The sequence below is a fragment of the Lissotriton vulgaris genome, chromosome 11, assembly GCF_964263255.1.
Source record: "Lissotriton vulgaris chromosome 11, aLisVul1.2, whole genome shotgun sequence".
NCBI classification, from domain to species: Eukaryota; Metazoa; Chordata; class Amphibia; order Caudata; family Salamandridae; genus Lissotriton; species Lissotriton vulgaris.
In genome coordinates, this window is record NC_141699.1 from 653,016,332 (window position 1) to 653,036,577 (window position 20,246).

Below are 20,246 nucleotides of genomic sequence, written 5' to 3' on the forward strand. Positions count from 1 at the left end.
ACGCAGTGGGTCCCAGGGACTCTATATTTGCATGTTGTTTGGACTTCTGACCCTCCCTCCCTAACCCCAACAAACCCAAGAACAGCCACCCCAATATATTGTCCAGGAGCTGCAGTGTGCAGCCACGGTGTCGCACGTCCACTGGGCACAATCGCGAACACCTGGAAAAAAAAGGTTAGAAGGGGCATATTGTGGCTTGGCAATCCCGGCCCCCGCCGTCCCCCCGGCCGTACTTATCTCAGTTGTATGTGGCATCCTCCCACAAGTCATGAGCTGTCCTGAGACGCTGTGTCTTTGAGGACTGTCTCTAGGACGGACTGCCTTTCCTGTGCCATGGCTGTGGGGTCCAGCCCATTGGAGTTAGCAGATGGGCGCCTCCTTCTGACTCTCTGCCAGAGCTCATTTGGGGGTCTGAGCTCCTGACTGGCCATAGACTCCTGGCTCTACTGCTCCAGGCCGAGCATCTGGCAAGCGACCTGTAGGGACCTAATTTGCTGAAGCTTACCGTCCCATTTGAAGATCAGTCTGAATGGGTGGCCCAAGGAGTATGCCACACCCTTATCCCTCAGATGCGTGGTCACCTCCCTGAACTCTCTCCTTTTCTGTAACGTGATGACAGACAAGTCCTGGTATAAGGCTACCGAGTGCCCCTTATATTTGACCGGTTGCTTAGCTCTAGCCTCCCACAGAATACGCTCCTTGAAGGGGAAGTCCGGGAGGAAGGCCAAGATGTCTGGCGAGGGCGCCAGTGCTTTCCTTCTGAGCTCCACCCTGTGTGCGCGGTCTATGCAGATCTTGAAGTCCGGCGGAACTCCCAGAATGTCCCAAAACATCTCCTGCAAATATTGGGTCATGTCCGTCCCCTCCTCATCTGAAGGGACCCCCTTAACGCAAATGTTATTTCTTCGAAAGCGTGTTTCAAGGTCTTCCGCATGAGTCTGGAGGTCGATCCATTGGTCCCCCAACCGTATCATCTCTTGCTGAAGCTGCGTCATCTCTTCCTCTCTGGCCTGTTCTTGATCTTCCATGCTTGCCACCCTTTCACCGATCTCGTCCACATCGCGGTGATTTTCTTTCACTTCCCTAGCCACCTCTTGTTTTAGTGTCTGAAAGTCCTCTTGCAGACTATTAAACAGTGTCTCCAGGAAGGTGCGCGTGATCGTGGCCTCCACCTCCTCAGTTATGGGGGAACAGTGTAACGGCGAGTTTGGGCGGCCCCCTCCGCCATCCAGCTGTGGTGTCTTGGTCAACATGTCCTTCAGGGACCTGTCCTTCTTCCCTCTCAGCGAGGACATGCCTGAGGTGTTTGGCGCGTTTCCGGGGTGGGCCCTCCTTAACACACCCAAGCCACCTTTGAGCTACGATCTGCCGTTGCTCCAGGTCGCTTGCTTCGGAGGGTGTGCAGAGGGGGGGACACTACGAGCGCCTCAGCAGTCCGGTGTTCTATCTCTTGGAGGGGCCACTGGGGCCAAAAGGAAGTAATATTGACACGGTGGCGAAAACGCTCCCCGATGTCATCACCGAGCCAACGCAATGTACTTCCCCCACCAGCTGGTATGTCCGGCTGCTGGTCTGTGCTCCCACGGGCCTCCGCTGCCCCCACAGTCGGCTGTTCCACGCTCTGGTCGCGCCTCCTCACTTATCTCTCCTGGACCCCTGCTCTCCAGGCGAAGACCGTGGCCAAAACGCTGCGAGGCATGCCCCCCACCATGCAGGGCCGCCCGTCTGCCTCTAGGGCCTCGCTGTCAGTGCGCTCTGTTAGGCGTCTGTAGGCCCTGTCCTCTCTGCCGATGCTTGTGCTCTGCCAGCGTGCGATCTCAAGCGGCGCCTCGCACCTGAGTTCTCTTCGGGCCCCGTCTCACTAGTGAAGGGCGGGGGCAGAGCCTGCCGCACTGTGTCTCTCCCCGCTTCCTTTCTGACCCCTCATATGTAGGCCCTCGTCAGCGCTTGCCAGCCGCGCTTATCACTTTCGGCCACACCGGGTCGTAGGCAGCTTCTCCGCGGCTATTTGGGGCTGTGGACTTGTGTGCAATCAATCAATCAGAGTACTTGTAAAGCGCACTACTTACCCGTAAGGGTCCCAAGGCGCTGAGGGGAGGGGGGGTGCTGCTACTGCTCGAAGAGCCAGGTCATCCTGCAAGGCCCGCTCCACTAGGTCGAGATTGTAGTGTACAGCGCGTGGCCCGCTTTCACCCTGTGCTCTGGAGCCCAATTTGTTTGCCCCTGCCTCTCCAGCGACCTGAGATTGCTCCCGCTGACATAGATTGCGGCAGGCCGCAGCCCAGGGAGCCTCACCTTTGTCACCTCCCCGCTGGTGGCTAATGCTTGCTAACTGCTTGGTCCACGTCCTCCACCGCTCCGGTCGCTCCACTTCCAACAGCGGCACCCGAGGGGATCCCAGGCGCGCTGATCTCAGAGCCACAGGACGACTAAGCGGTCACTTCATCAGCAAGATCTGTGAGTGTCGACCGCCATTTCCTCCCTTAGCCTTGTGGTGCGTTGGGCTCCGCTTCTTCCACCCCCAGCAGCCTGCCGGTGCTGTGTTGCTTCGATCAGTCCAGCCGGTGGCCACCGTAACAGTGAGGTCCCACCATGCTGGACTTAGGGTGGAAAATTGCCTGATTTTAGGTTTGGTGGCAGGAGTGGGGAGCCTCGGGGAAACACGTCCTACCCGCTCGCCATCTTGGCCACGCCCCCAGCTGCCCTCTTAAAGAGATTTACGACACCATGCACACCATCTTTGGACAATGAACTCCCTCTGGCATTCCTTCGGGTCATCCTGGAACTGAGAGGTGCCCCTGATGGGTTACCGCTGGCTGGTTAGTCCCCGACCCCAGCTGGGCCCTCCGGATACACTTCTGGATCCACCCATGGATCCAGACCAACGCCATCACAGGTGTATCCTTTCGATACGGATTTTTTCCATTCCGGCACCATCCTTGACATATGAGCCCTTTGGTAGCCCTGATTCTGAAACAGGGCCATTCAACACTAGTGCTGGAGCCGTCCAGGACTTCCCGCCCTTAGATTAACCCTTCTTTCCTGAAGGGGTAGATGAAGAGGAAGGATTGATCCCATAGAAGAGGACCCTGTGCCATCAAATAACTGGCATGAGGAGCTGGGTGATGCCAGTGGCATGGGCATCTCACCAGACCATAGCATGATTTCCTCTCCAGGTCCTGTGTTGGAGGAAAGTACATCCTTCACCGCAGGGCGGCAGAGGCCTTGACTTTCAGCTGCCTGCTGTCAAGATCAAGACTATTGTCTTGACATGGGTGCATTAGACCCGAGCTGGTTTGGCTGAGCTACTGCTCCTCTTTAACAAAGCCCTCACTGACATTCTTCTTGGGGCTTGGGCTAAACCTTGCATAGGGGCTCCTGTGCAGCTCATGATTGCCCAATGCCCTTGTTCTGCTCCAGGAAATCCAGCTTTTCTATCCCAGCATCCCTCCTCAGAGTCTGGTTGTGCATGGCTCTACTTCGTAGGTCAATTCAAATGCGCTCACTTCCACCCCACCGAACAAGGAATCCAAGAGGCTTAACATCTTTGTGAAGCCTATTTTCTTTTCCACCAGGTTAGCCTTGCAGTCGTTGAACACTGCATGACTCTTGGGCCGATATTCCCATGCGTTGTTGCCCAGCTGCAACCCATGCTTTCCGAGGAAGGCCATGCTGTCCTCATCCAAGCCTCAGCAGATGGTCAGGATGCAGCAAAGTTTGCCTTTAGGTGAGGGATGCTTACAACAGATTCCCTAGACAGAGACATGGATTGTATAGTGGCGCTTTGTTGCCAAGTTATGGTACAGGGTGTCCACTTGTCCCTAAATGACATGCCGTTCGATGGCTCATGCCTATTTGGAGACAAAGCAGACTCAGCGCTCAAGCATTTTCAAAGATCTTTGAGAAGCTGGAAGCGCAGTTTGAAGGAAAATGGGGGACATGGGTTGATTACTTGTCCTTAGAATGCAGATAGCTCTCTTGTCCCAAATACCGAAGAATTATCTGCCTAGCATACGTCAACTCACTTTGACCTACATTATCAAAGCCAAGCTCATCACCGAAACACAACATAGAGTTGGTCCACAGAATAGAACAGTTACGCATACCATTGTTCACATAAGTGAATCGAAAAAGATGGACTAGGGCGTACTAGGAGAATGGAGTTGAGGAGTTGGTTCTTGTTCACCGTACTGTATATATTGCTCATTACTAGCCACTAGCAGGAGCTTGGCATATTGTACCCTGGGAGATGTTTATGGAACAATTTATTATTGTATACTAATACTTTTCAAAATAAATAAAAAGATGTAAACCATTGTAGGAAAGTGGAGGATTATATAGTCAGATCAGTCACTTGCAGGTCGATTTCAGTGGAGACCACTGGCGGTTAAGGAGATAAAAGTCCCAGAACCAAGCCCACCTGTCAGTCGAATTTTACCTGGCTCGTAGGGTCTGGGTGCAGAGTTGTCCTGCCTGTCCTTGGTGCTTAACCAGGAGTTGCGGGGTTGCTGGTTTTACAGCTTAGACAGTGCTGGTAAGGAAACAGATACAACATTCGACAACAGAGCCACTGAGGTGACGATTTGAAGATGCTGCGGGATTCCCTTGAAGAACATCGTCCTACAAAGGTAGTGGTAGCCAGACTGGCCACAAGCAAGCCTTGGCAGCAGCAAGCTCGGCCTTGGGTTACTTCGATGTCCTAGAGTCCGGGGCAAAATGGTAACCACCTGAAATTTCTGGAGGTCAGGATTACATTTCCCACAGTACACAATGCCAGTTACTTTTAGGCGATTGCTCAGTGGGCCCAATGGCAAGTGATTCTTTGGTTCCAGGAGTGTGCTTTACCTGTGGGCTACAGGGAACTAGTACCTCCAGTCAAAGGGAGTTCTGGAGTTGCCTTTGGTGCTCAGAAAGGTCCCTCATGTCTTTGAAACTGATCTTTGGTCTGGGGCAAGTCGGGCAGTTGTGGGGTGGTTATCACTGGTGCAGGTTATCGCAGCTTTGCTTTGTGCAGGTCTTGAAGTCGCAAACTCTGGTCCCTTCTTTGTTCTTTGTTGCATGTTGTTTCAGATCTGAGGTTCTGGTGCCAGGAGGTGCCCCTTAAATCCAAGATTTAGGAGCATTATGTGTATAGGTGCAGGTAGCCGATGGGCTACTAGTCCCAATGACTAATCTTCCCCTGAGGTGACCACATTCCAGGGTGATACGCTTTTTGGATGAAAGGCAACATATAAATGACAACTCACATGTACATTTCAATCAAATGACATAGGTCACCACTAGACAACTAAAGATCCATATCCAGGAGCACCGCAGAGCAGCACTGAACAGGGATACATCTTATGCCATAGCATCACATGAGTGTGAGAGGGGCGTAGACAAGGCATGCTTCTACTTCCATGGCATAGACAGTGTCAGGCTCAATCAGAGAGGCGTTGACAGGGCATTGGCTCTGAGACAACTAGAAGCAAGATGGATTTGTACACTGCGCTCCTCGAGCTTGGGGCTAAACACAGACAATGAGATGCATTTCTTCCTCTAGATCCCACATTTTGTCTTCCGCTGGGCCCTATACTGTTTGCGCAACACTGGCCATGTGACCAACTGACTTTCACGGTTACAAGATGCTCATGCACCTAAACTAGCCGAACCGACAAAGTTCTTGCAAAACACATCAAACATAGCTGAGCTTACAAACAGATCTTTTTTAACACAGTTCTACCATAAACACCAATAAATCATCACAAACACTATATGTCTGAGCTCAGATCTACAATGATTACCAAAGTGACATATAGCTGTATGTGAAAAGTGGAAATACTGTGTCCTCAAAAGTGTTCGGCATAGCTTTTGCTACATGTGTGTGTGAGTGTCCATGGCGACCTTAAATTGTTTCACGAATACTGTTAATGTTCAAAAAGGTTTAATCCTGTCCAGCTATATGCTACTTGTCTACACGTACTGTAACAATTACATGCTTTGTGGCACTGTAACCCTATTGCCTCAAATTGCGCATTTTTAGAACTATCCTTAAACTCAGTTTTAATTCTTGGCACTGTAACCATATTGCCAGAATAGATTGTGGTGTTAGAACCAGGTCCTGAACATCATTGTGGGTCAAGGAATCGGGCCCATTTTACTTGACGTTTTTTCCATGTACTTTCTCCCTTCCTTTAACTTGTTGTGTCTCTCTAAACATACTGTTAAACACTTTACCTGCACGTAGAGAAATTTAGAGGACTATTAGACCTTTTTCCTATGTGGCAGTAAGCATTTCAACCGGAGCTAATTTTGTTAGCAATTTTGTTTCGTTTCATTTACCTGCACGTAGAGAAATATAGAGAATTCTTAGACATTTTTCAGAGGTGACATTAAGCTTCCTAACCGGAGCTATTGATGTTAGCAATTTTCGTTTTTTACAGTCAGGATCACTTGCTTGTCTAAATACATTAGACAGCCTTTGAGGTGGGTATAACGCCTACTACCTGCATCAATAAATCATTGGATTTTTATTTTTCCGCAATCAGGATCACTTCCTTTCAGTTCACGCACCCCTTCTTTCTCTGGGGGAGGTTTTGTTATTTCCTTCTCACTACTTTAGCACTTTAGATCCTTATGTGCAAGCATTTCTGGAATACCCCTTTTTTTTATTCTCTCTTGTCTTCTCTCTATCATTGGAGCCCCTTGTTTTAAAATAACTGCTTCTGTTTGTGCAACATCTCTGTATGGTCTTTTTTCTAAACTTACTGAAGTTTGTTCATATTGTATGCCATTACAGCCCTGGAGAAGCCCCTGTTCTGGGTGAAACGCGTTGGCTGATCTCATTCCTTTGCATACCAAAAAACATCTGGAAATAAAAGACCAATAACGGCAAAAGACCAATAACGGCACAAGACCTATGTCATTTGATTGAATATGTACATGTGACTTGTCATTTATATTTTGCCTCTCATCCAAAAAGCGTAATACTTAGTTTGTGATCTACAGGCAGCAGATCATTTGAGGTGGGCAATATAGATCGCTAATTTTGTGACTAGCTCTAGTAGTGCTTTCCGCTGGAACCCAGCTGCTTGTTCTGTAGAAATACATTCCAGGGTGAGGAGGGGGTGCCATATGTTCTACACAGAATCTCTATCTGCCACTTTTAAAAATAGCAGAACCCTTCCTTGGATGTACAGACCAGGTAGCCCACTCTAGGAGTGTGGCTAGCCTTCTGGGGGTGTACACCTACTAACTATCTAATTTTCCCACCTGCCCAGGTGTAAATGTGCCTGGGGGTCGGGGGGAGGGCTGTTTCCTCCTTTGGGAAAAAGCCTGGTTGCATATCAGAGAAGGGGAAAGCTTTGAAGCTCACCGCCTTTATGTGCCACTTAACTAGCCATCCTGTCAGGGAGGGAGTGAAACCTCCTACCCAGGCATGCCTTTGTTTCTGACTCCTGGGCGTGTTCACACCTCCCGGCAAAGGGTCAGAATTCTGTCTTGTCCGTAGCAGCTGCAGGCTCCCAACAAGGGCACAGGAAAGGCTGGGGCAATCAGGTGGGCAGTCTCTAATGTAGCCACCTGGGGGCATGTCACATTAAATCTGACTTTGAGTAAAAGCTGGATTTAATGAGACAAGTTGTTTGATACCAAACATGACACTTTTCAGTGGGACCATAATGGAGCTGGCAATCTGGGTATGACAGGGTGCCAGCCCATGGTATCCTGTGGCCCCCTGAACATCTATAGTAGCACTTAATAGAAAGTGGCTACTGTAGGGACATATAAGCTTGCACCTATATGTCCACACCTTTACTACAATGCACACTGCCTCCTGAGCTCAGGAGGTCTACCTTAGGGGTGACTGACATATATTAAAAATAGTACTTTGACCTTTCCACTCATGGAGAGGGCAAAGTTGAGTTTGAACAGTTTGCACTGCTCATGCTGTTTGCAATAGAAGGACTGCTGTCATCTGTCTTCTTGGGTCACCCAGGGTTGCACAATCAGTTCTTCAGGCCCTGGTGACCCCTTTAACTCCCATTCCCTATGTACCACTAGTACCACTTACCAGGGCTTATAATGGGGTTAAAGTCCTTGCCAGTTCGGGTTACCATTTTATTTACATCATTTTTAGGCATAAAGCATTGGCAATGGGGCCTGGATAGCAGGCTCCAGTGTACTTTCAAAGTCATAACAATCAGCTTTGGGGAAAAAGTGTGGGGTGTTCGTATAGAAAGGGCACTTTCCTACAACCACAAATATTAATTTGGCCATTATGATAATATTAACAGTTTACCAAGCGTGCACATTATTTTATTATATATGCAAAGGTGAAAATAAGAATTTCAACCGTAATGTGTTATGTGCTCAATGTAAAGGCAGAGAAAGTTTCACACAATCTTGTTGTATGTGACTCCATGTACATCTTGATATTAGCCTTCTGTACATTTTTTGCAGTTTATACATTTGGGTGGAAATACATCATCTGTAACAGAAAATGTGATGAAGATTCTATCAATCGTCAACACTGTAAGTTGTAATTTTTTTTAATTGTTATGTTTTTGACAAGCAGACATGCAGGTCTTTCTGGGAAGTTCCCCACTATGACTCTCCAGCTTACAAAATTTCAACTAAGCCAGGCACAGAAAATGGAAACCAATGAAAGTGAAATTTAAATTTGCTTAAAGTACGATACTTAAGCAATATCACTCTAGGAAGAGGGCACTCTGTTGAGTCAGAAGGTCCTGAGGCAAAGCTGATGCCCCATCACACCCTGGTAAATGTCAAACAGGGAGTGCCTCTCTTTTGAATATCATTGCTATTGTAAATTAGACCCTTAAAATCTGCGTTGAAATTCACAAAATTGTTTGCTAGATGGTGTGTTTTTCATGGTGCAATTTAGGTGGAAGTTTACAAGAAGCACAGCTGTTGAATTGGTTTTTCATTATGATCCCAGTGCAATGTACTGCATTGAAAGTCTGGGTTTTGAGGCTTCAGTAAGGTGCATATTGTAAGGTGACAGTAGATTTTAATCTCAACTCAATGCATTTCTTAGTAGTGACGTGATTTCACGATGTGAAAAAGCCTGTCCTTCTGCTGAGGTGAACCATCATTGACAGAAAATGGGCTTCTGGCATGAATGTTTCCATGAAAATGATGGTTAGTGATCCAGAAGCTCAATGATGACGCTATCTATCAAATCACAATTATCCTCCTTTGCAGGAAATTAACAAAATAATGCGTTTCATTTTGTCATAAAAATTACAGTAAGAACTCTGGTATGTTAAAAAGATGATACCTTTTCTAGAAATTCTCAAATGTTGTCCTCATCTTTGTCAAGTCTGGCAAGCTGAGTGATACATGTACCTTCAACAGGAACAGTAGTTTGTAAGTTAACTCCATAGTGGTCTTCTTCACCACATATTTCCAATGAACAACTAGAGTACTAACATGATTTGTTCATTACAGAATGGACTCCATGTTGCAAAATAGTAGGCTTGAGCATAATTTTCATTATGCTGCTGTTATTGGCATGATTACAGTAATTCCATTAAGTGTATGCATACTTACCAAGATTGCGCCATTTCACTAACAAGACTTCTGTTTGGGGAGAAATTGTAATGCAGGATATTGTAGTGTTGCGTGGGGGCCCTGCAAATATCACACACGCAGACACGGGAATTGCTTTGGTGGCCAGCAACCAAACTGAGCCACGCCCAGAGCCCTGGGTTATTTATTACTTCTGCTGCGTGCCGGCCCGCGCGGACGCTGGCTCGGCCCACTTAAGCCACGTTGTGAGGGGGGTGTGGCTTGGCACCCCTGAGGGGCTAGAGCTTGGGCTCGCTCTAACACGGGCAACATTACATTCCTCCTTTACCCAAAAAATTTAAACATTACAAAACCATGGAATAAATGCAGCAATAACTACACAACATGTTACAGTCTCTGCAAATTGTCAAACAGTTGGAACAGTCTTACTTGATCTTCGCTGGTGCACAGGTTCGCCTTACTTCCGTGGCTGGCAGCGGGCAACAAAGTCTCGGTACTTCTGTGACTGCCTTGGATGGGGACGCAGGTGATACCTGCCTTGGGTACTTCTGTCCGGCAGTGTTTGGAACATGTCTTCGGAACAGTCTCTCTTCGACATGTCTCGGCTGCTCTGTTCTCCTGTCGACGGGAGACCTTCAGGGTCCCGGGTGGCTGGGTCGCTCCTTCCGCTGGAGGTCAGTGGGGGAGTGTCTTCTTCTTCTGCCGTTTCCCCTAAGCCTTGCGAGGTGTCATGGTCGGGCTCTCTTGGTTCTTGAAACTCCTCCCCACCGTCCATCGGGGCTCTTTTGAAAAACGATACATTTCTAGTGACCTTTTTTCCTCCGCGGGATGAGGTAACGATGATGCCATGGACTTTTGTGACGATCCAGGGATCCAATTCAAAAGGTAGGTGGAATTTTCTCCCTGGGTGGCGGTCCTGTGCAAGCACTCTGTCACCAACACCAATCGGGCTGTTTGCGGCTTTCCTTCTTCGGGACGCGTCCAAGTTCGTCTTTTCTCTCCGCTCCATGGACTGGCTCGGAGGGGCAGGTGACGCTGCCCACGTCGGGTGATGGGGGATGGTGTCTGTGACCACCCTGCCAAAACAGTGGCGGCTTGGTGGGACTCCTATGGTGCAGTGGGGGGTTAGCCTGTATTCTCGCAGAAATTGGTAGAGAGCTTGCTCTAGACTTTGGCCCTCCGCCAGGGATATCTGGATAGTCTTGTTCAGTGTGCTCATCAGCCTCGCAACCTCCCCGTTCGCCTGGGGCCACCTTGGGGTTATACGTCTGTGTTTGATCCGGTGAGACAGCAGGTATTCATCCAGTTCAGTGCCGTTGAAGAGCGGGCCGTTGTCGGTCCGTATTTCGCCAATGAGACCGTGGGTGGCGATTATCTTTTCCAGTTTTGGTATGACTTCTGAGGCTGCGGTGGAAGACAAAATCTTCACTTCGGGATATCGTGAGAAATCATCCACCACTACGAACATGTATTTTCCGCCTGGGAGGCTCCCGAAGTTGGCACTGGCTCGTTCCCACTGGGATGTTGGGCCTACTTCCGTGATTACTGGCGCCGGGCGGTTGGGCAGACTGGTCGCCAGACACACGGGGCATCGTTGGATGATGGTTTCAACGATCCGGTCCAGGCCAGGAAACCAGAGTATGCTCCGAAGGTGGCTTTTTGACTTTACAATGCCTTGGTGCGCGCCGTGCGCCAGGAGGGCGGCTCGTTGAGTGAGGCTTTCAGGTAGTACGAGGTGAGGTCCTCTCAAAAGACACCCTTCCATAGAAACGGATAGTTCATTTCAGACTTGGTGTAACGCCTTCAGTGTGGCTTGAGCTTCGGGGGTGCGGAATGAGGTCGGGCTTTGAAGGGGATTCCAGTTTCCGGATGTGAGGTCCTTCAATGGCGATCTGAAGGCAGTCATCATCCTTGGTGGCTCTCGCCACTTCATCGAGGGACATCGGGAGTGGCCTGCATCTCTCAACGACCATCCGGACATATTCTTCCGTGGCAGTGGCTTCTGCCGCTTCCGCTTCAGTGACTGGGCGGGCATGGCGCCATAGGAAATCTGCAGGGTTCCTGGTGCCAAGTCGATACTCAACAGTAAACTGAAATTCCTGGAGCTGGAGGGGCCACTTTTCGATCCGGGGGGTAGGGCGTGTAGAAGAGCCTTGGAACAGCGGAACTAGAGGCTTGTGGTCTGTTATTACTACAAACGGGTGTCCGTATAGGTAGATGTGGAAGTGCCTGCACCCCCACAATATCGTGATGGCCTCCTTTTTGATCTGCGAGTAGCGCTGTTCCATCGGTGTGAGGGTTCTGCTTGCGTAGGCAACGGGGGACCACTCCCCACAGGCTTGTTGTTGTGCTAAGACGGCCCCTAGCCCTGTTGGGCTGGCGTCCACCACTAGTTGCGACTTGTTACGGGGGTCCAAGTAGGCCAGGGTCGTGTCCGCGGAGAGCGTGGTTTTGGTTCTTTGGAAGGACTCTTGCTGCTCAGGCCCCACTCCCAGGTGCTGGTGGATTTGGTGAGGTCGCAAAGAGGGCCGGTGAAGTCCAGGTCTTTTATGAACCGCCCGCAGTAGGTGACCATTCCTAAGAAACTGCGGACGGCTGTGACCGATGTCGGGGCGGGGGCCTCGTGGATGTCCTTGACCATGTCTGGATCTGGGCCTATCCCTTGGTCAGAAAGCCGGTAGCCGAAAAAGCTAATGTCCTTGTGCAGAAAGTCGCACTTGTCCCGGTGGAGGGTGAGGCCTCGGCCTTGAAGTCGGGCAAACACCGCATGGAGGCGTCTGATGTGTTCGTCTAGTGTGGGTGCTTGAACTAGAATATCGTCACTGACATTCAAGAAGCCTTGCAGCCCAGGCAGGACGTTCTGGATGATGTTCTGGAATACCTCCGCAGCGCTCGATATTCCGAAGTTGAGTCGGGTGTATCGCCAGAGCCCGGCGTGAGTAGAGAAGGTGGTGATCGGGCGCGAGCCCGGGTGGAGGGGAATCTGGTGGTACCCTGATCGTAGGTCCATTGTTGAGAACCACTTTGAGCCGGCTAGCTCCCCAATGATGTCATCTATAGTAGGCGTCAGGTGGCGTTCGCGCTTTATAGCGAGATTGGGGATGCGCATGTCCACGCAAATTCGGACCGCGTCGGGCTGTTTTAGTTTCTTTGCCACAACGATGGGCGACACCCACGGGTTGGGACCGCTTGCTCTCTCCATGATTCCTGCTTGTTCCAGCAAGCGTAGCTCTGCCTCCACCTTGGGCCATTGGTGGAACGCTATGCGTCGGTGCCGGGGAGCTACTGGGGCGACTGATTTGTCTATATGAAGGTGAATTGCTGGTCCCTTCAGGCGTCCGATGCCGTCGAACAGGCTTGAGAACTCTTGCACCAGATAGTCAAGGCTGTGGGCTTGGACAGTGAGGGCAAAGTGGATTAACCCCAGGTCCTGCGCCGTTCTGCATCCCAGGAGGAATCCTGAGCCTTCACGTAGACTTTGGTCTGTAGGTGGGTAGTGTCATGGGACAGGTCCGTTCGGAACACCCCGCACAGGCGAAGCGGGCGTCTGGTGCCGCAGGCGTACGCTTGTACCCTGGTGGGGTGAAGTGCTGGGGCATTCGCCAGTGTCCAGTACACGCTGGCAGCCATCAAGTTGATTGTCGCCCCAGTGTCAATCAAAGCTGCTACGGCTTGGTCCTGCACGTTGATTGTGCACATGGGTGCTGCCGACGGCGTGGCCGCGAGGGTGTTTAGCATCCGGACAACATGGACAGAGGCGGTGTCCGCTTTTTCGTCATCCATGTCGCTGCTGCCGGGGCTGCCAGGGGGTAGTTCCACCGTTCTCACTCTCTGGGGTGGGCCACTCTGCTTCTTCTTCAGTGTTGACAGGCACACACTTGCGAAGTGGTTGACTTTTCCGCAGGCACTGCAGGTCTTACCCTGTGCTGGGCAGGCTCCACTGTGTGGCATCGGGCCTCCGCACCACGCGCAGGCACGGCCGCGCGGTGGCTGTGTTGGCTTGGGAGTCCCTCGTCGGGGAGGTCTTGGGCGGGTGTCTGGAGCGTCGGGCTATATGGCGCACACTGGTTCCGTCTTGATTGTGACAGCAGGCTTGGATTCCATATGCGCAGCTCTTGCTTTGGACAACTCCTTCAAGCGCCCAAGCGTGAGGATTTCTCGCATGGGCATGTTGTCTTCCTGCAAAACCCTCTCACGCAGTTTCGAGGACGCGCAGCCCTGGATGAATTGGGTGCAGATCTCGTCGTCTGCATCAGTGAGGGAACACGTGCTGGCTAGCTTTCTCAATCTTGCGTAGAACACATCGACGGACTCCTCCGGGAGTTGGCGGGCCTGGCGGAGCAGGAACCTCTCGTAGTCGGCGCTTGCAAAGGGCTCAAAATATGCGGTGATTGCATCGCACATTGTGGCGTAGTTTCTCGGTGGCCCACCTTCCCTAACGTCTTTTGAGAGGTCATGTATCTCCTCACCTCCAAGGTGTAGCAGCATGGCGCGCCACCGTGGGGCTGCGATTTCCGCTGCTTCGAAGTAGTTCTCCAGCCGTTTCACCCACTTCTTCCACCTTGCAGCCTGGCACGGTGGAGGGCCGGTGACGGAAAAGGGTTCCAAAGGGGGCACGGTGGACATGACTGCAGAGTTATGGCGTGGGGGACGAGGAACAGGCTTTTCCTTTCAGTGGGGCACGCCTAGCGCTGGGCATAACAGGTTGGCCGTGCTGTGGGGCCCTCTGATCAAGGACACGTGAAGGGTGCCCAAGAAGTCTGCACGGTAGTCAAAAACAGGCCTTCACCACGCGAAATGCGTGAGCATTAGCAGGAGTCACTTGCGCAGGATGTGCATCCTTTTCCCTGTAGCTGCTGGGAGCGGAGTCACCAACCTTGTAGGCAGCCGGGGGAGCCGCGAGATGAGGAAGTCGCTGTGTGGCCGGGGCAGCTGAAACGTTGGAGCGCGCGACGCGCTCACCTGGGGGCGATGCGGCCCCTCCGCGGGCCAGGAGACTGCGTGGGCCGCAGCCGGGTGCGCGCGCATGCACGGCCGGCGGTTAGGATGGCGGCGGCAGCTCCAGGCAGATGAGGCCGAGCGCTGGAAAGGTGTGGACAGCACTCGGTGTCTGGGCTCAGTCGGGGGGCCGGAGGCGAGAGGGGACACTGCGCCCGCACAACAGGGCCACAGCACCACGTGAGAGGGGCCGAGGGACGAGGCAGGCCACTTGGGGCACACAGCCGGAAGCTCTCCTGGACAGAGTGTCGGGGCACGAGTGGGTGCGGCGGGGTGGCGAGACCACCTTGTCGCCAGTGTAGTGTTGCGTGGGGCCCCTGCAAATATCACACACGCAGACACAGGAATTGCTTTGGTGGCCAGCAACCAAACTGAGCCACGCCCAGAGCCCTGGGCTATTTATTACTTCCGCTGAGTGCCGGCCCGCGCGGACGCGGGCTCGGCCCACTTAAGCCACGTTGTGAGGGGGGGTGTGGCTTGACACCCCTGAGGGGCTATAGCTTGGGCTTGCCCTAACACGGGCAACATTACAGATATAAGGAAACAACTCGTCATGTGGCAGTTCCTTTAATGCGGGCGGTTAACACAAATATTTCATGTACATTTTTTACCTGAGTGGACATCTGAATGTGAGCGACAGTGATTTGAACGTGAGTGACAAAGAAATCAGCACAAAACAACATTTTGAGTTGAATTTAAACCTGAAAGGAAGGTTGAGTAATATTTGAGTGTAAATTGCATTATTTGTAAACAAGATGACCGTGCCATAGAGATAAAGAGAGTACTGTACATGCAGTAGGAATTTCGCCTTCCTGTTCTGACTCATCACTCCGCTTAGTTCAACCTTTGCCATTTTGGATTTGGATTCTTGAGGCAAAGCATCACTCTTTTTGTCTGTAATCTCTGCTGCATCCACACTCTTGGATACTTCACTTTTTTGGGAAAATCAAGTTTGTTCAATGCAGAAGTTTGGACAAAAGTGGCCCCAAGGTCTGTGCCATTTGTGCGTTTATGAATCTGAAGGTGATATTAGCGAGCGGGCATTGATGCTCTTGATGGCACTGCAGAAGAAGGCTTCACTCCAGTAGCACTCCTGTGGGAAAAAGCAAGACTTACGGAGCGTACGGTGTGTAGGCGCCAGGTCAGCAATCTAGTGGTTGAACCCGACGCACAGCTTACGAGATGAATACGCCAGATGGCGCAACCGCGCCACTGGCGTGCCTAAGGCAAGCCCGTCTGCACCCGACCGGGCCCAGGGGCCAGAACCTCTGACTGTGCACCCCCAGAAAGGCTACCCCAGTTCATTGCTGAAGCAGTTAAACAGAGTTCTAGGCCCCAAGTGCATTCATACCATCTCCCTGGAGAAGCTTCAGGACAGACGCTCACACTGCTGCTTCAGAGACACCCCTCAATATCTCTCCTTACTCTCCGTGGGCCCTTCCTACAACTCTTACTCAATTGCAGATCCCTGCCCAAGCATACAACAGAGATTTCGATGTTGTAAAAAGATTCTGGTCCTGAGGCTCTGTTTCTCTCGGAGACCTGGCTCACCGCCTGCTCAGAACCAGACATTGTTCAGTCACTCCATCCTGGATACTTAATCCAGAGGAAAGACAGAACGACAGGGGTGGGCTGTGGCATTGCCATTATCTATAAAGACTATGGGCCCGATGTAGGTAATCTCAATTTACCAATTCTTGAATACCGAATTTTACTGATTCAGTATTTAGGAATCGATAAATGTGATGTAGGTAAAAAAAAAAAAATAAAAAAAAAAAATCGGTAAAATTTACCCATTCTGTAATATTCCTTATTACCGAATCGGTAATACTAATTCGGTAATAAGGAATACCTTCCCATTCATTCCTATGGGCCTGGAGGCCTATTGGAATGAATGGGAAGCCATTCACTATCACTGATTCGGTATTACCGAATCGGTAATAGTGGTAGCATATTCAAGGGTGGCAAGGTGTCACATTGACACCCTGTTGCACCCCTGAATCGTGTATGTGTGCACATGTGGCGCACATACCATGTATGTCTGCCACATGGCACTTTGAAAAAAGCGAATATTTGTTTTTTTAAAAGGTATTCGGTATTTACCACCAACTTGTAGTTGGTGGTAAATAACGAATCCTTAAAGCAAAAATGCTCTCACTTAAGTGCTACCTACATAGGTTTTAAGGATTCAGTAATTTACTGATTCCTTAAAATAAGGAATCGGTAAATTATCGAATCCTTATTTACAGCCTCCTACATTGAGAAGGGCTAAATATGGGTAGGTAACAGGAAATTCAGTTTTTCGGCGGTTACCGACCGGTATTTAGCTACCTACATCTGGCCCTATTTGACCTGTAGACTACTAGAGAGTCCGCTATCAGGCTTTGAGACTGTTCATTTTTCTATAGAATTTACTTCCTCACTGTCATTCTCAGGCATACTGATCTACCGTCCACCAGGGCAATGGGCCTATTTGGTAAATCTCTGCTGGAAACTGTTATGACTCTGGCTAGCTCCTCTGCTAATTTTACCCTCCTGGGAGATTTTAACATTCACTTTGATGACCCCTCGGCATCTTCCGTGAATGAACTAGCTCACAATCTGATGACATGTCAACTACACCATAAGGTCTCCCAAGCAACTCATATCAAAGGTCACCTTCTTGATCCGATTTTTTCTAACCTGACGGACTTAAAAGGTAAAGCCCCCATCTCCATTCCATGGTCAGACCATTTTCTAATTCCGTTTGTATGGCACCCCACCAACCCCCGTCCCACATACCCAGTCTACTCAAAATTCACATCAGTCCCTGGCCCAAACTCTGGGTGGAAGAGTAGATACAGGAAATGGAAAAACTCCAAACCGAATATCGAACTCAATCCAGTCACGGATTAACAGAACTTCACTTATTGGATTGAGGAATACAGTGCTCCCTAAGAAATCAATCCAGAAGAAGGAGGGTTCTAACAAATCTGCATGATTCTCCCCTGAGCAGCGCATTTTAAAACAACAATGCAAAAGACTGGAGAGGACATGGAGGAGGAAAGATTTCTCAAATGGTAAGAAACAGGAATATTGGGCAGCTGTTGGAATATACAAGGCTGCAATAAAATGAGCTCAGGCCACGTACTATGAGGAAAGGATCACAACAGCAGCCAATTCCTCCAGAGAGACTTGCCTCATTGCCAAAAAACTTCTCAAAGTTCCTGATCCTCTAGCGGCACTGATCCTTCGGGATACCGCTGTAATGAACTTGCGGAATACTTTGCCACCAAAGATCATAACATTCTCAAGCATCTCCCACAAAGAGACAATGACACACTTGAGCCGATCGCTGCTGGCCAGCATGGAAATATACACCTTCTGGAGAGCATTATCCCGATGACTCAGGAGTAATTTCTAGCTACCTTAACTTCTGTTAAATCGGGGTCACCACTGGACCCTGCACCACCCAACATCTGGAAACTGGTAGCACCTACAGTCGCCCCCATTATGACCAGCCTGATCAATGCCTCCTTCTCTTTATGTATAGTCGCCCCTGAATGGAAAAGGGCAATGGTAAAAGCTTTGCTAAAAAATTGACACATGAATGAATTGAATTGAAAAGCAATTTGTATTGCGCGACTAAAACCCGAAGGTATCAAGGCGCCTACCAAAACAGATCAGAAAAGGCAAAGCACAACTACAGATATGTCCGCACAAAGAGACGCGTTTTCAGGGCCTTTCTAAATAACTGAAGGGTGGGAAGGGACCTTAGTTCCAATGGGAGGGCGTTCCACCACTTAGGTGCCAGGTTGGAAAAGGCTTTACCACCCCATTTGGTTCTTCGAATACGAGGGACTGATAAAAGGAGTCTGTTAGAGGAACGTGGGTTCCTAGAAGGGCTGTAACGGGACAGAATGGATCCAATTCCAGTAGGACTACTTTTTGCTAAGGCCCTGTAAGTCAAGCACATGGTCTTAAAGAGTATACGGTCCTCTAAGGGAAGCCAGTGAAGCAGTTTTCTGGCGGAGGTAGCCGAAGTGCGCCGGGGTAAATCCAGAACAAACCTAGCGGCTGCATTCTGGACCACCTGCAAGGGCTGCAGCAGACTTTTATTCAGTCCCGCATACAGCGCATTGCAGTAGTCCAGGCGACAGCCGATAAGGGCACCAGCAAGTTGTTTCCTTGCCTGCTGTGAAAGATAATGCCTAATCTTCCTCAGTATGTGAATAATACCCCAACAGGTAGATACAGTTCTGTTAACCTGTTGACACATACTGAGGGTGGAATCGATCACGACCCCAAGATTTTTGGCAGAAGAAGCAGGAACAGGACAGGCTCCCAATGAGTCTGGCCACCAATCGGCTGACCATACCTCCTCCTTTCCTCCAAACACCATCACCTCCGTCTTTTCCCCGTTCAGTTTCAACGAATTATAAATCATCCATTGACCGACTGCCTCCATACAAGATCTAAAATTGGAGGCAGTCGAAGTAACTGACTGGGAGAGAGAGACGAGGATTTGCGTGTCATCTGCATAGGAAACTACCTCCATCCATGGACCCTTCAGATCTGGGCAAAGAGCAGCAGCCAAACAGGCAGCGTTTATACAGAGTCCTTCATTGCTGGAAATGTACTGCAAACATGGAAACCGCACAGGGCTGTGTTACAATCTCAAGTTGGGGCTTCCCCGAATTCCACGCAGAGATCTCACTCCACTCCATTGTTATGTTTTATGTTGTTCGTGTACTCATTGTGTGTTCTGTCATGGGCATTTTGTTTTGTTCAGCTACTTTTTGGTGTATTACTATTTTGTATTGCTCATGCACAAGCACATCCCCAAGCCTTTTGCCTGCCTCCTGCCTTGTTGTCTAAGCCTCGCATGACTTCAAAGGCTCCCCCAGCGTGCGCTCGGCCGGCCTCTGGCATTTCTCCTCCCCTAATTATTCACTTCACTTTTCATGGCCGCCAGGCCGTGACTCACTCGCATTTCTCCTCCCACCAGCCCATCGCAGCCTGTCCAGCCTGTGCCATCTCTCCCTACCCCTTCACCCTGTCCCACCACCTCTCGATATTGCTGCTTGTTCTGGTGCTATGCTTCGAAACTGTATCGAACGATGGAATCTTACCATTTGTCATTTTTTTCAGGCTTCCCTCCCACAGGCTTCCCTTTCCGCCCCCCGCCTACACTCCCCAACCAGGCTGCCATTACTTGCGTGCTATTATTTTAATATAATACAAGTTGTCTGTGTGCCTCCCACAGGCTTCCCTCCCACAAGCTTCCCTCCCCGCCCCCCGCCTGCACTTCCCAACCAGGCTGCCATTACTTGCGTGCTATTATTTTAATATAATACAAGTTATCTGTGTGCCCCACTTTCTCACCCAACATGTCCGTGTGTCCCACCTCCTTACCAAGCTTGCCCGTGTGAAAGGCATCCGCCTCCCTCCCACAGGCTTCCCCAGCGTGCGCTCGGCTGGCCTCTGCCAGTTCTCCTCCCCTAATTATTCACTTCACTTGGCCGTGACTCGCAATTCTACTCCCCCCAGCCCATGTAGACACCTCCTGCCTTGAAGGCACACATCAAAGGCATCAGCCTCCCACAGGCTTCCCTCCCCGCCCCCCGCCTGCACTCCCCAACCAGGCTGCCATTACTTGTGTGCTATTATTTTAATATAATACAAGTTGTCCGTGTGCCCCACTTTCTCACCCAGCATGTCTGTGTGTCCCACCTCCT

The 20,246-nt window shown here is 50.3% G+C and overlaps 1 protein-coding gene across 1 annotated transcript in view; it reads left to right on the forward strand.

The window, feature by feature from the left end:
• Nucleotides 1-20,246, forward strand: part of LOC147683289 (uncharacterized) — a 1,765,034-nt gene that overhangs the window by 628,456 nt on the left and 1,116,332 nt on the right. The window contains exon 8 of the mRNA XM_086942513.1: nt 8,440-8,511. Coding sequence (XP_086798639.1) covers nt 8,440-8,511 — 72 coding nt within the window. The remainder of the gene's footprint in view (nt 1-8,439; nt 8,512-20,246) is intronic.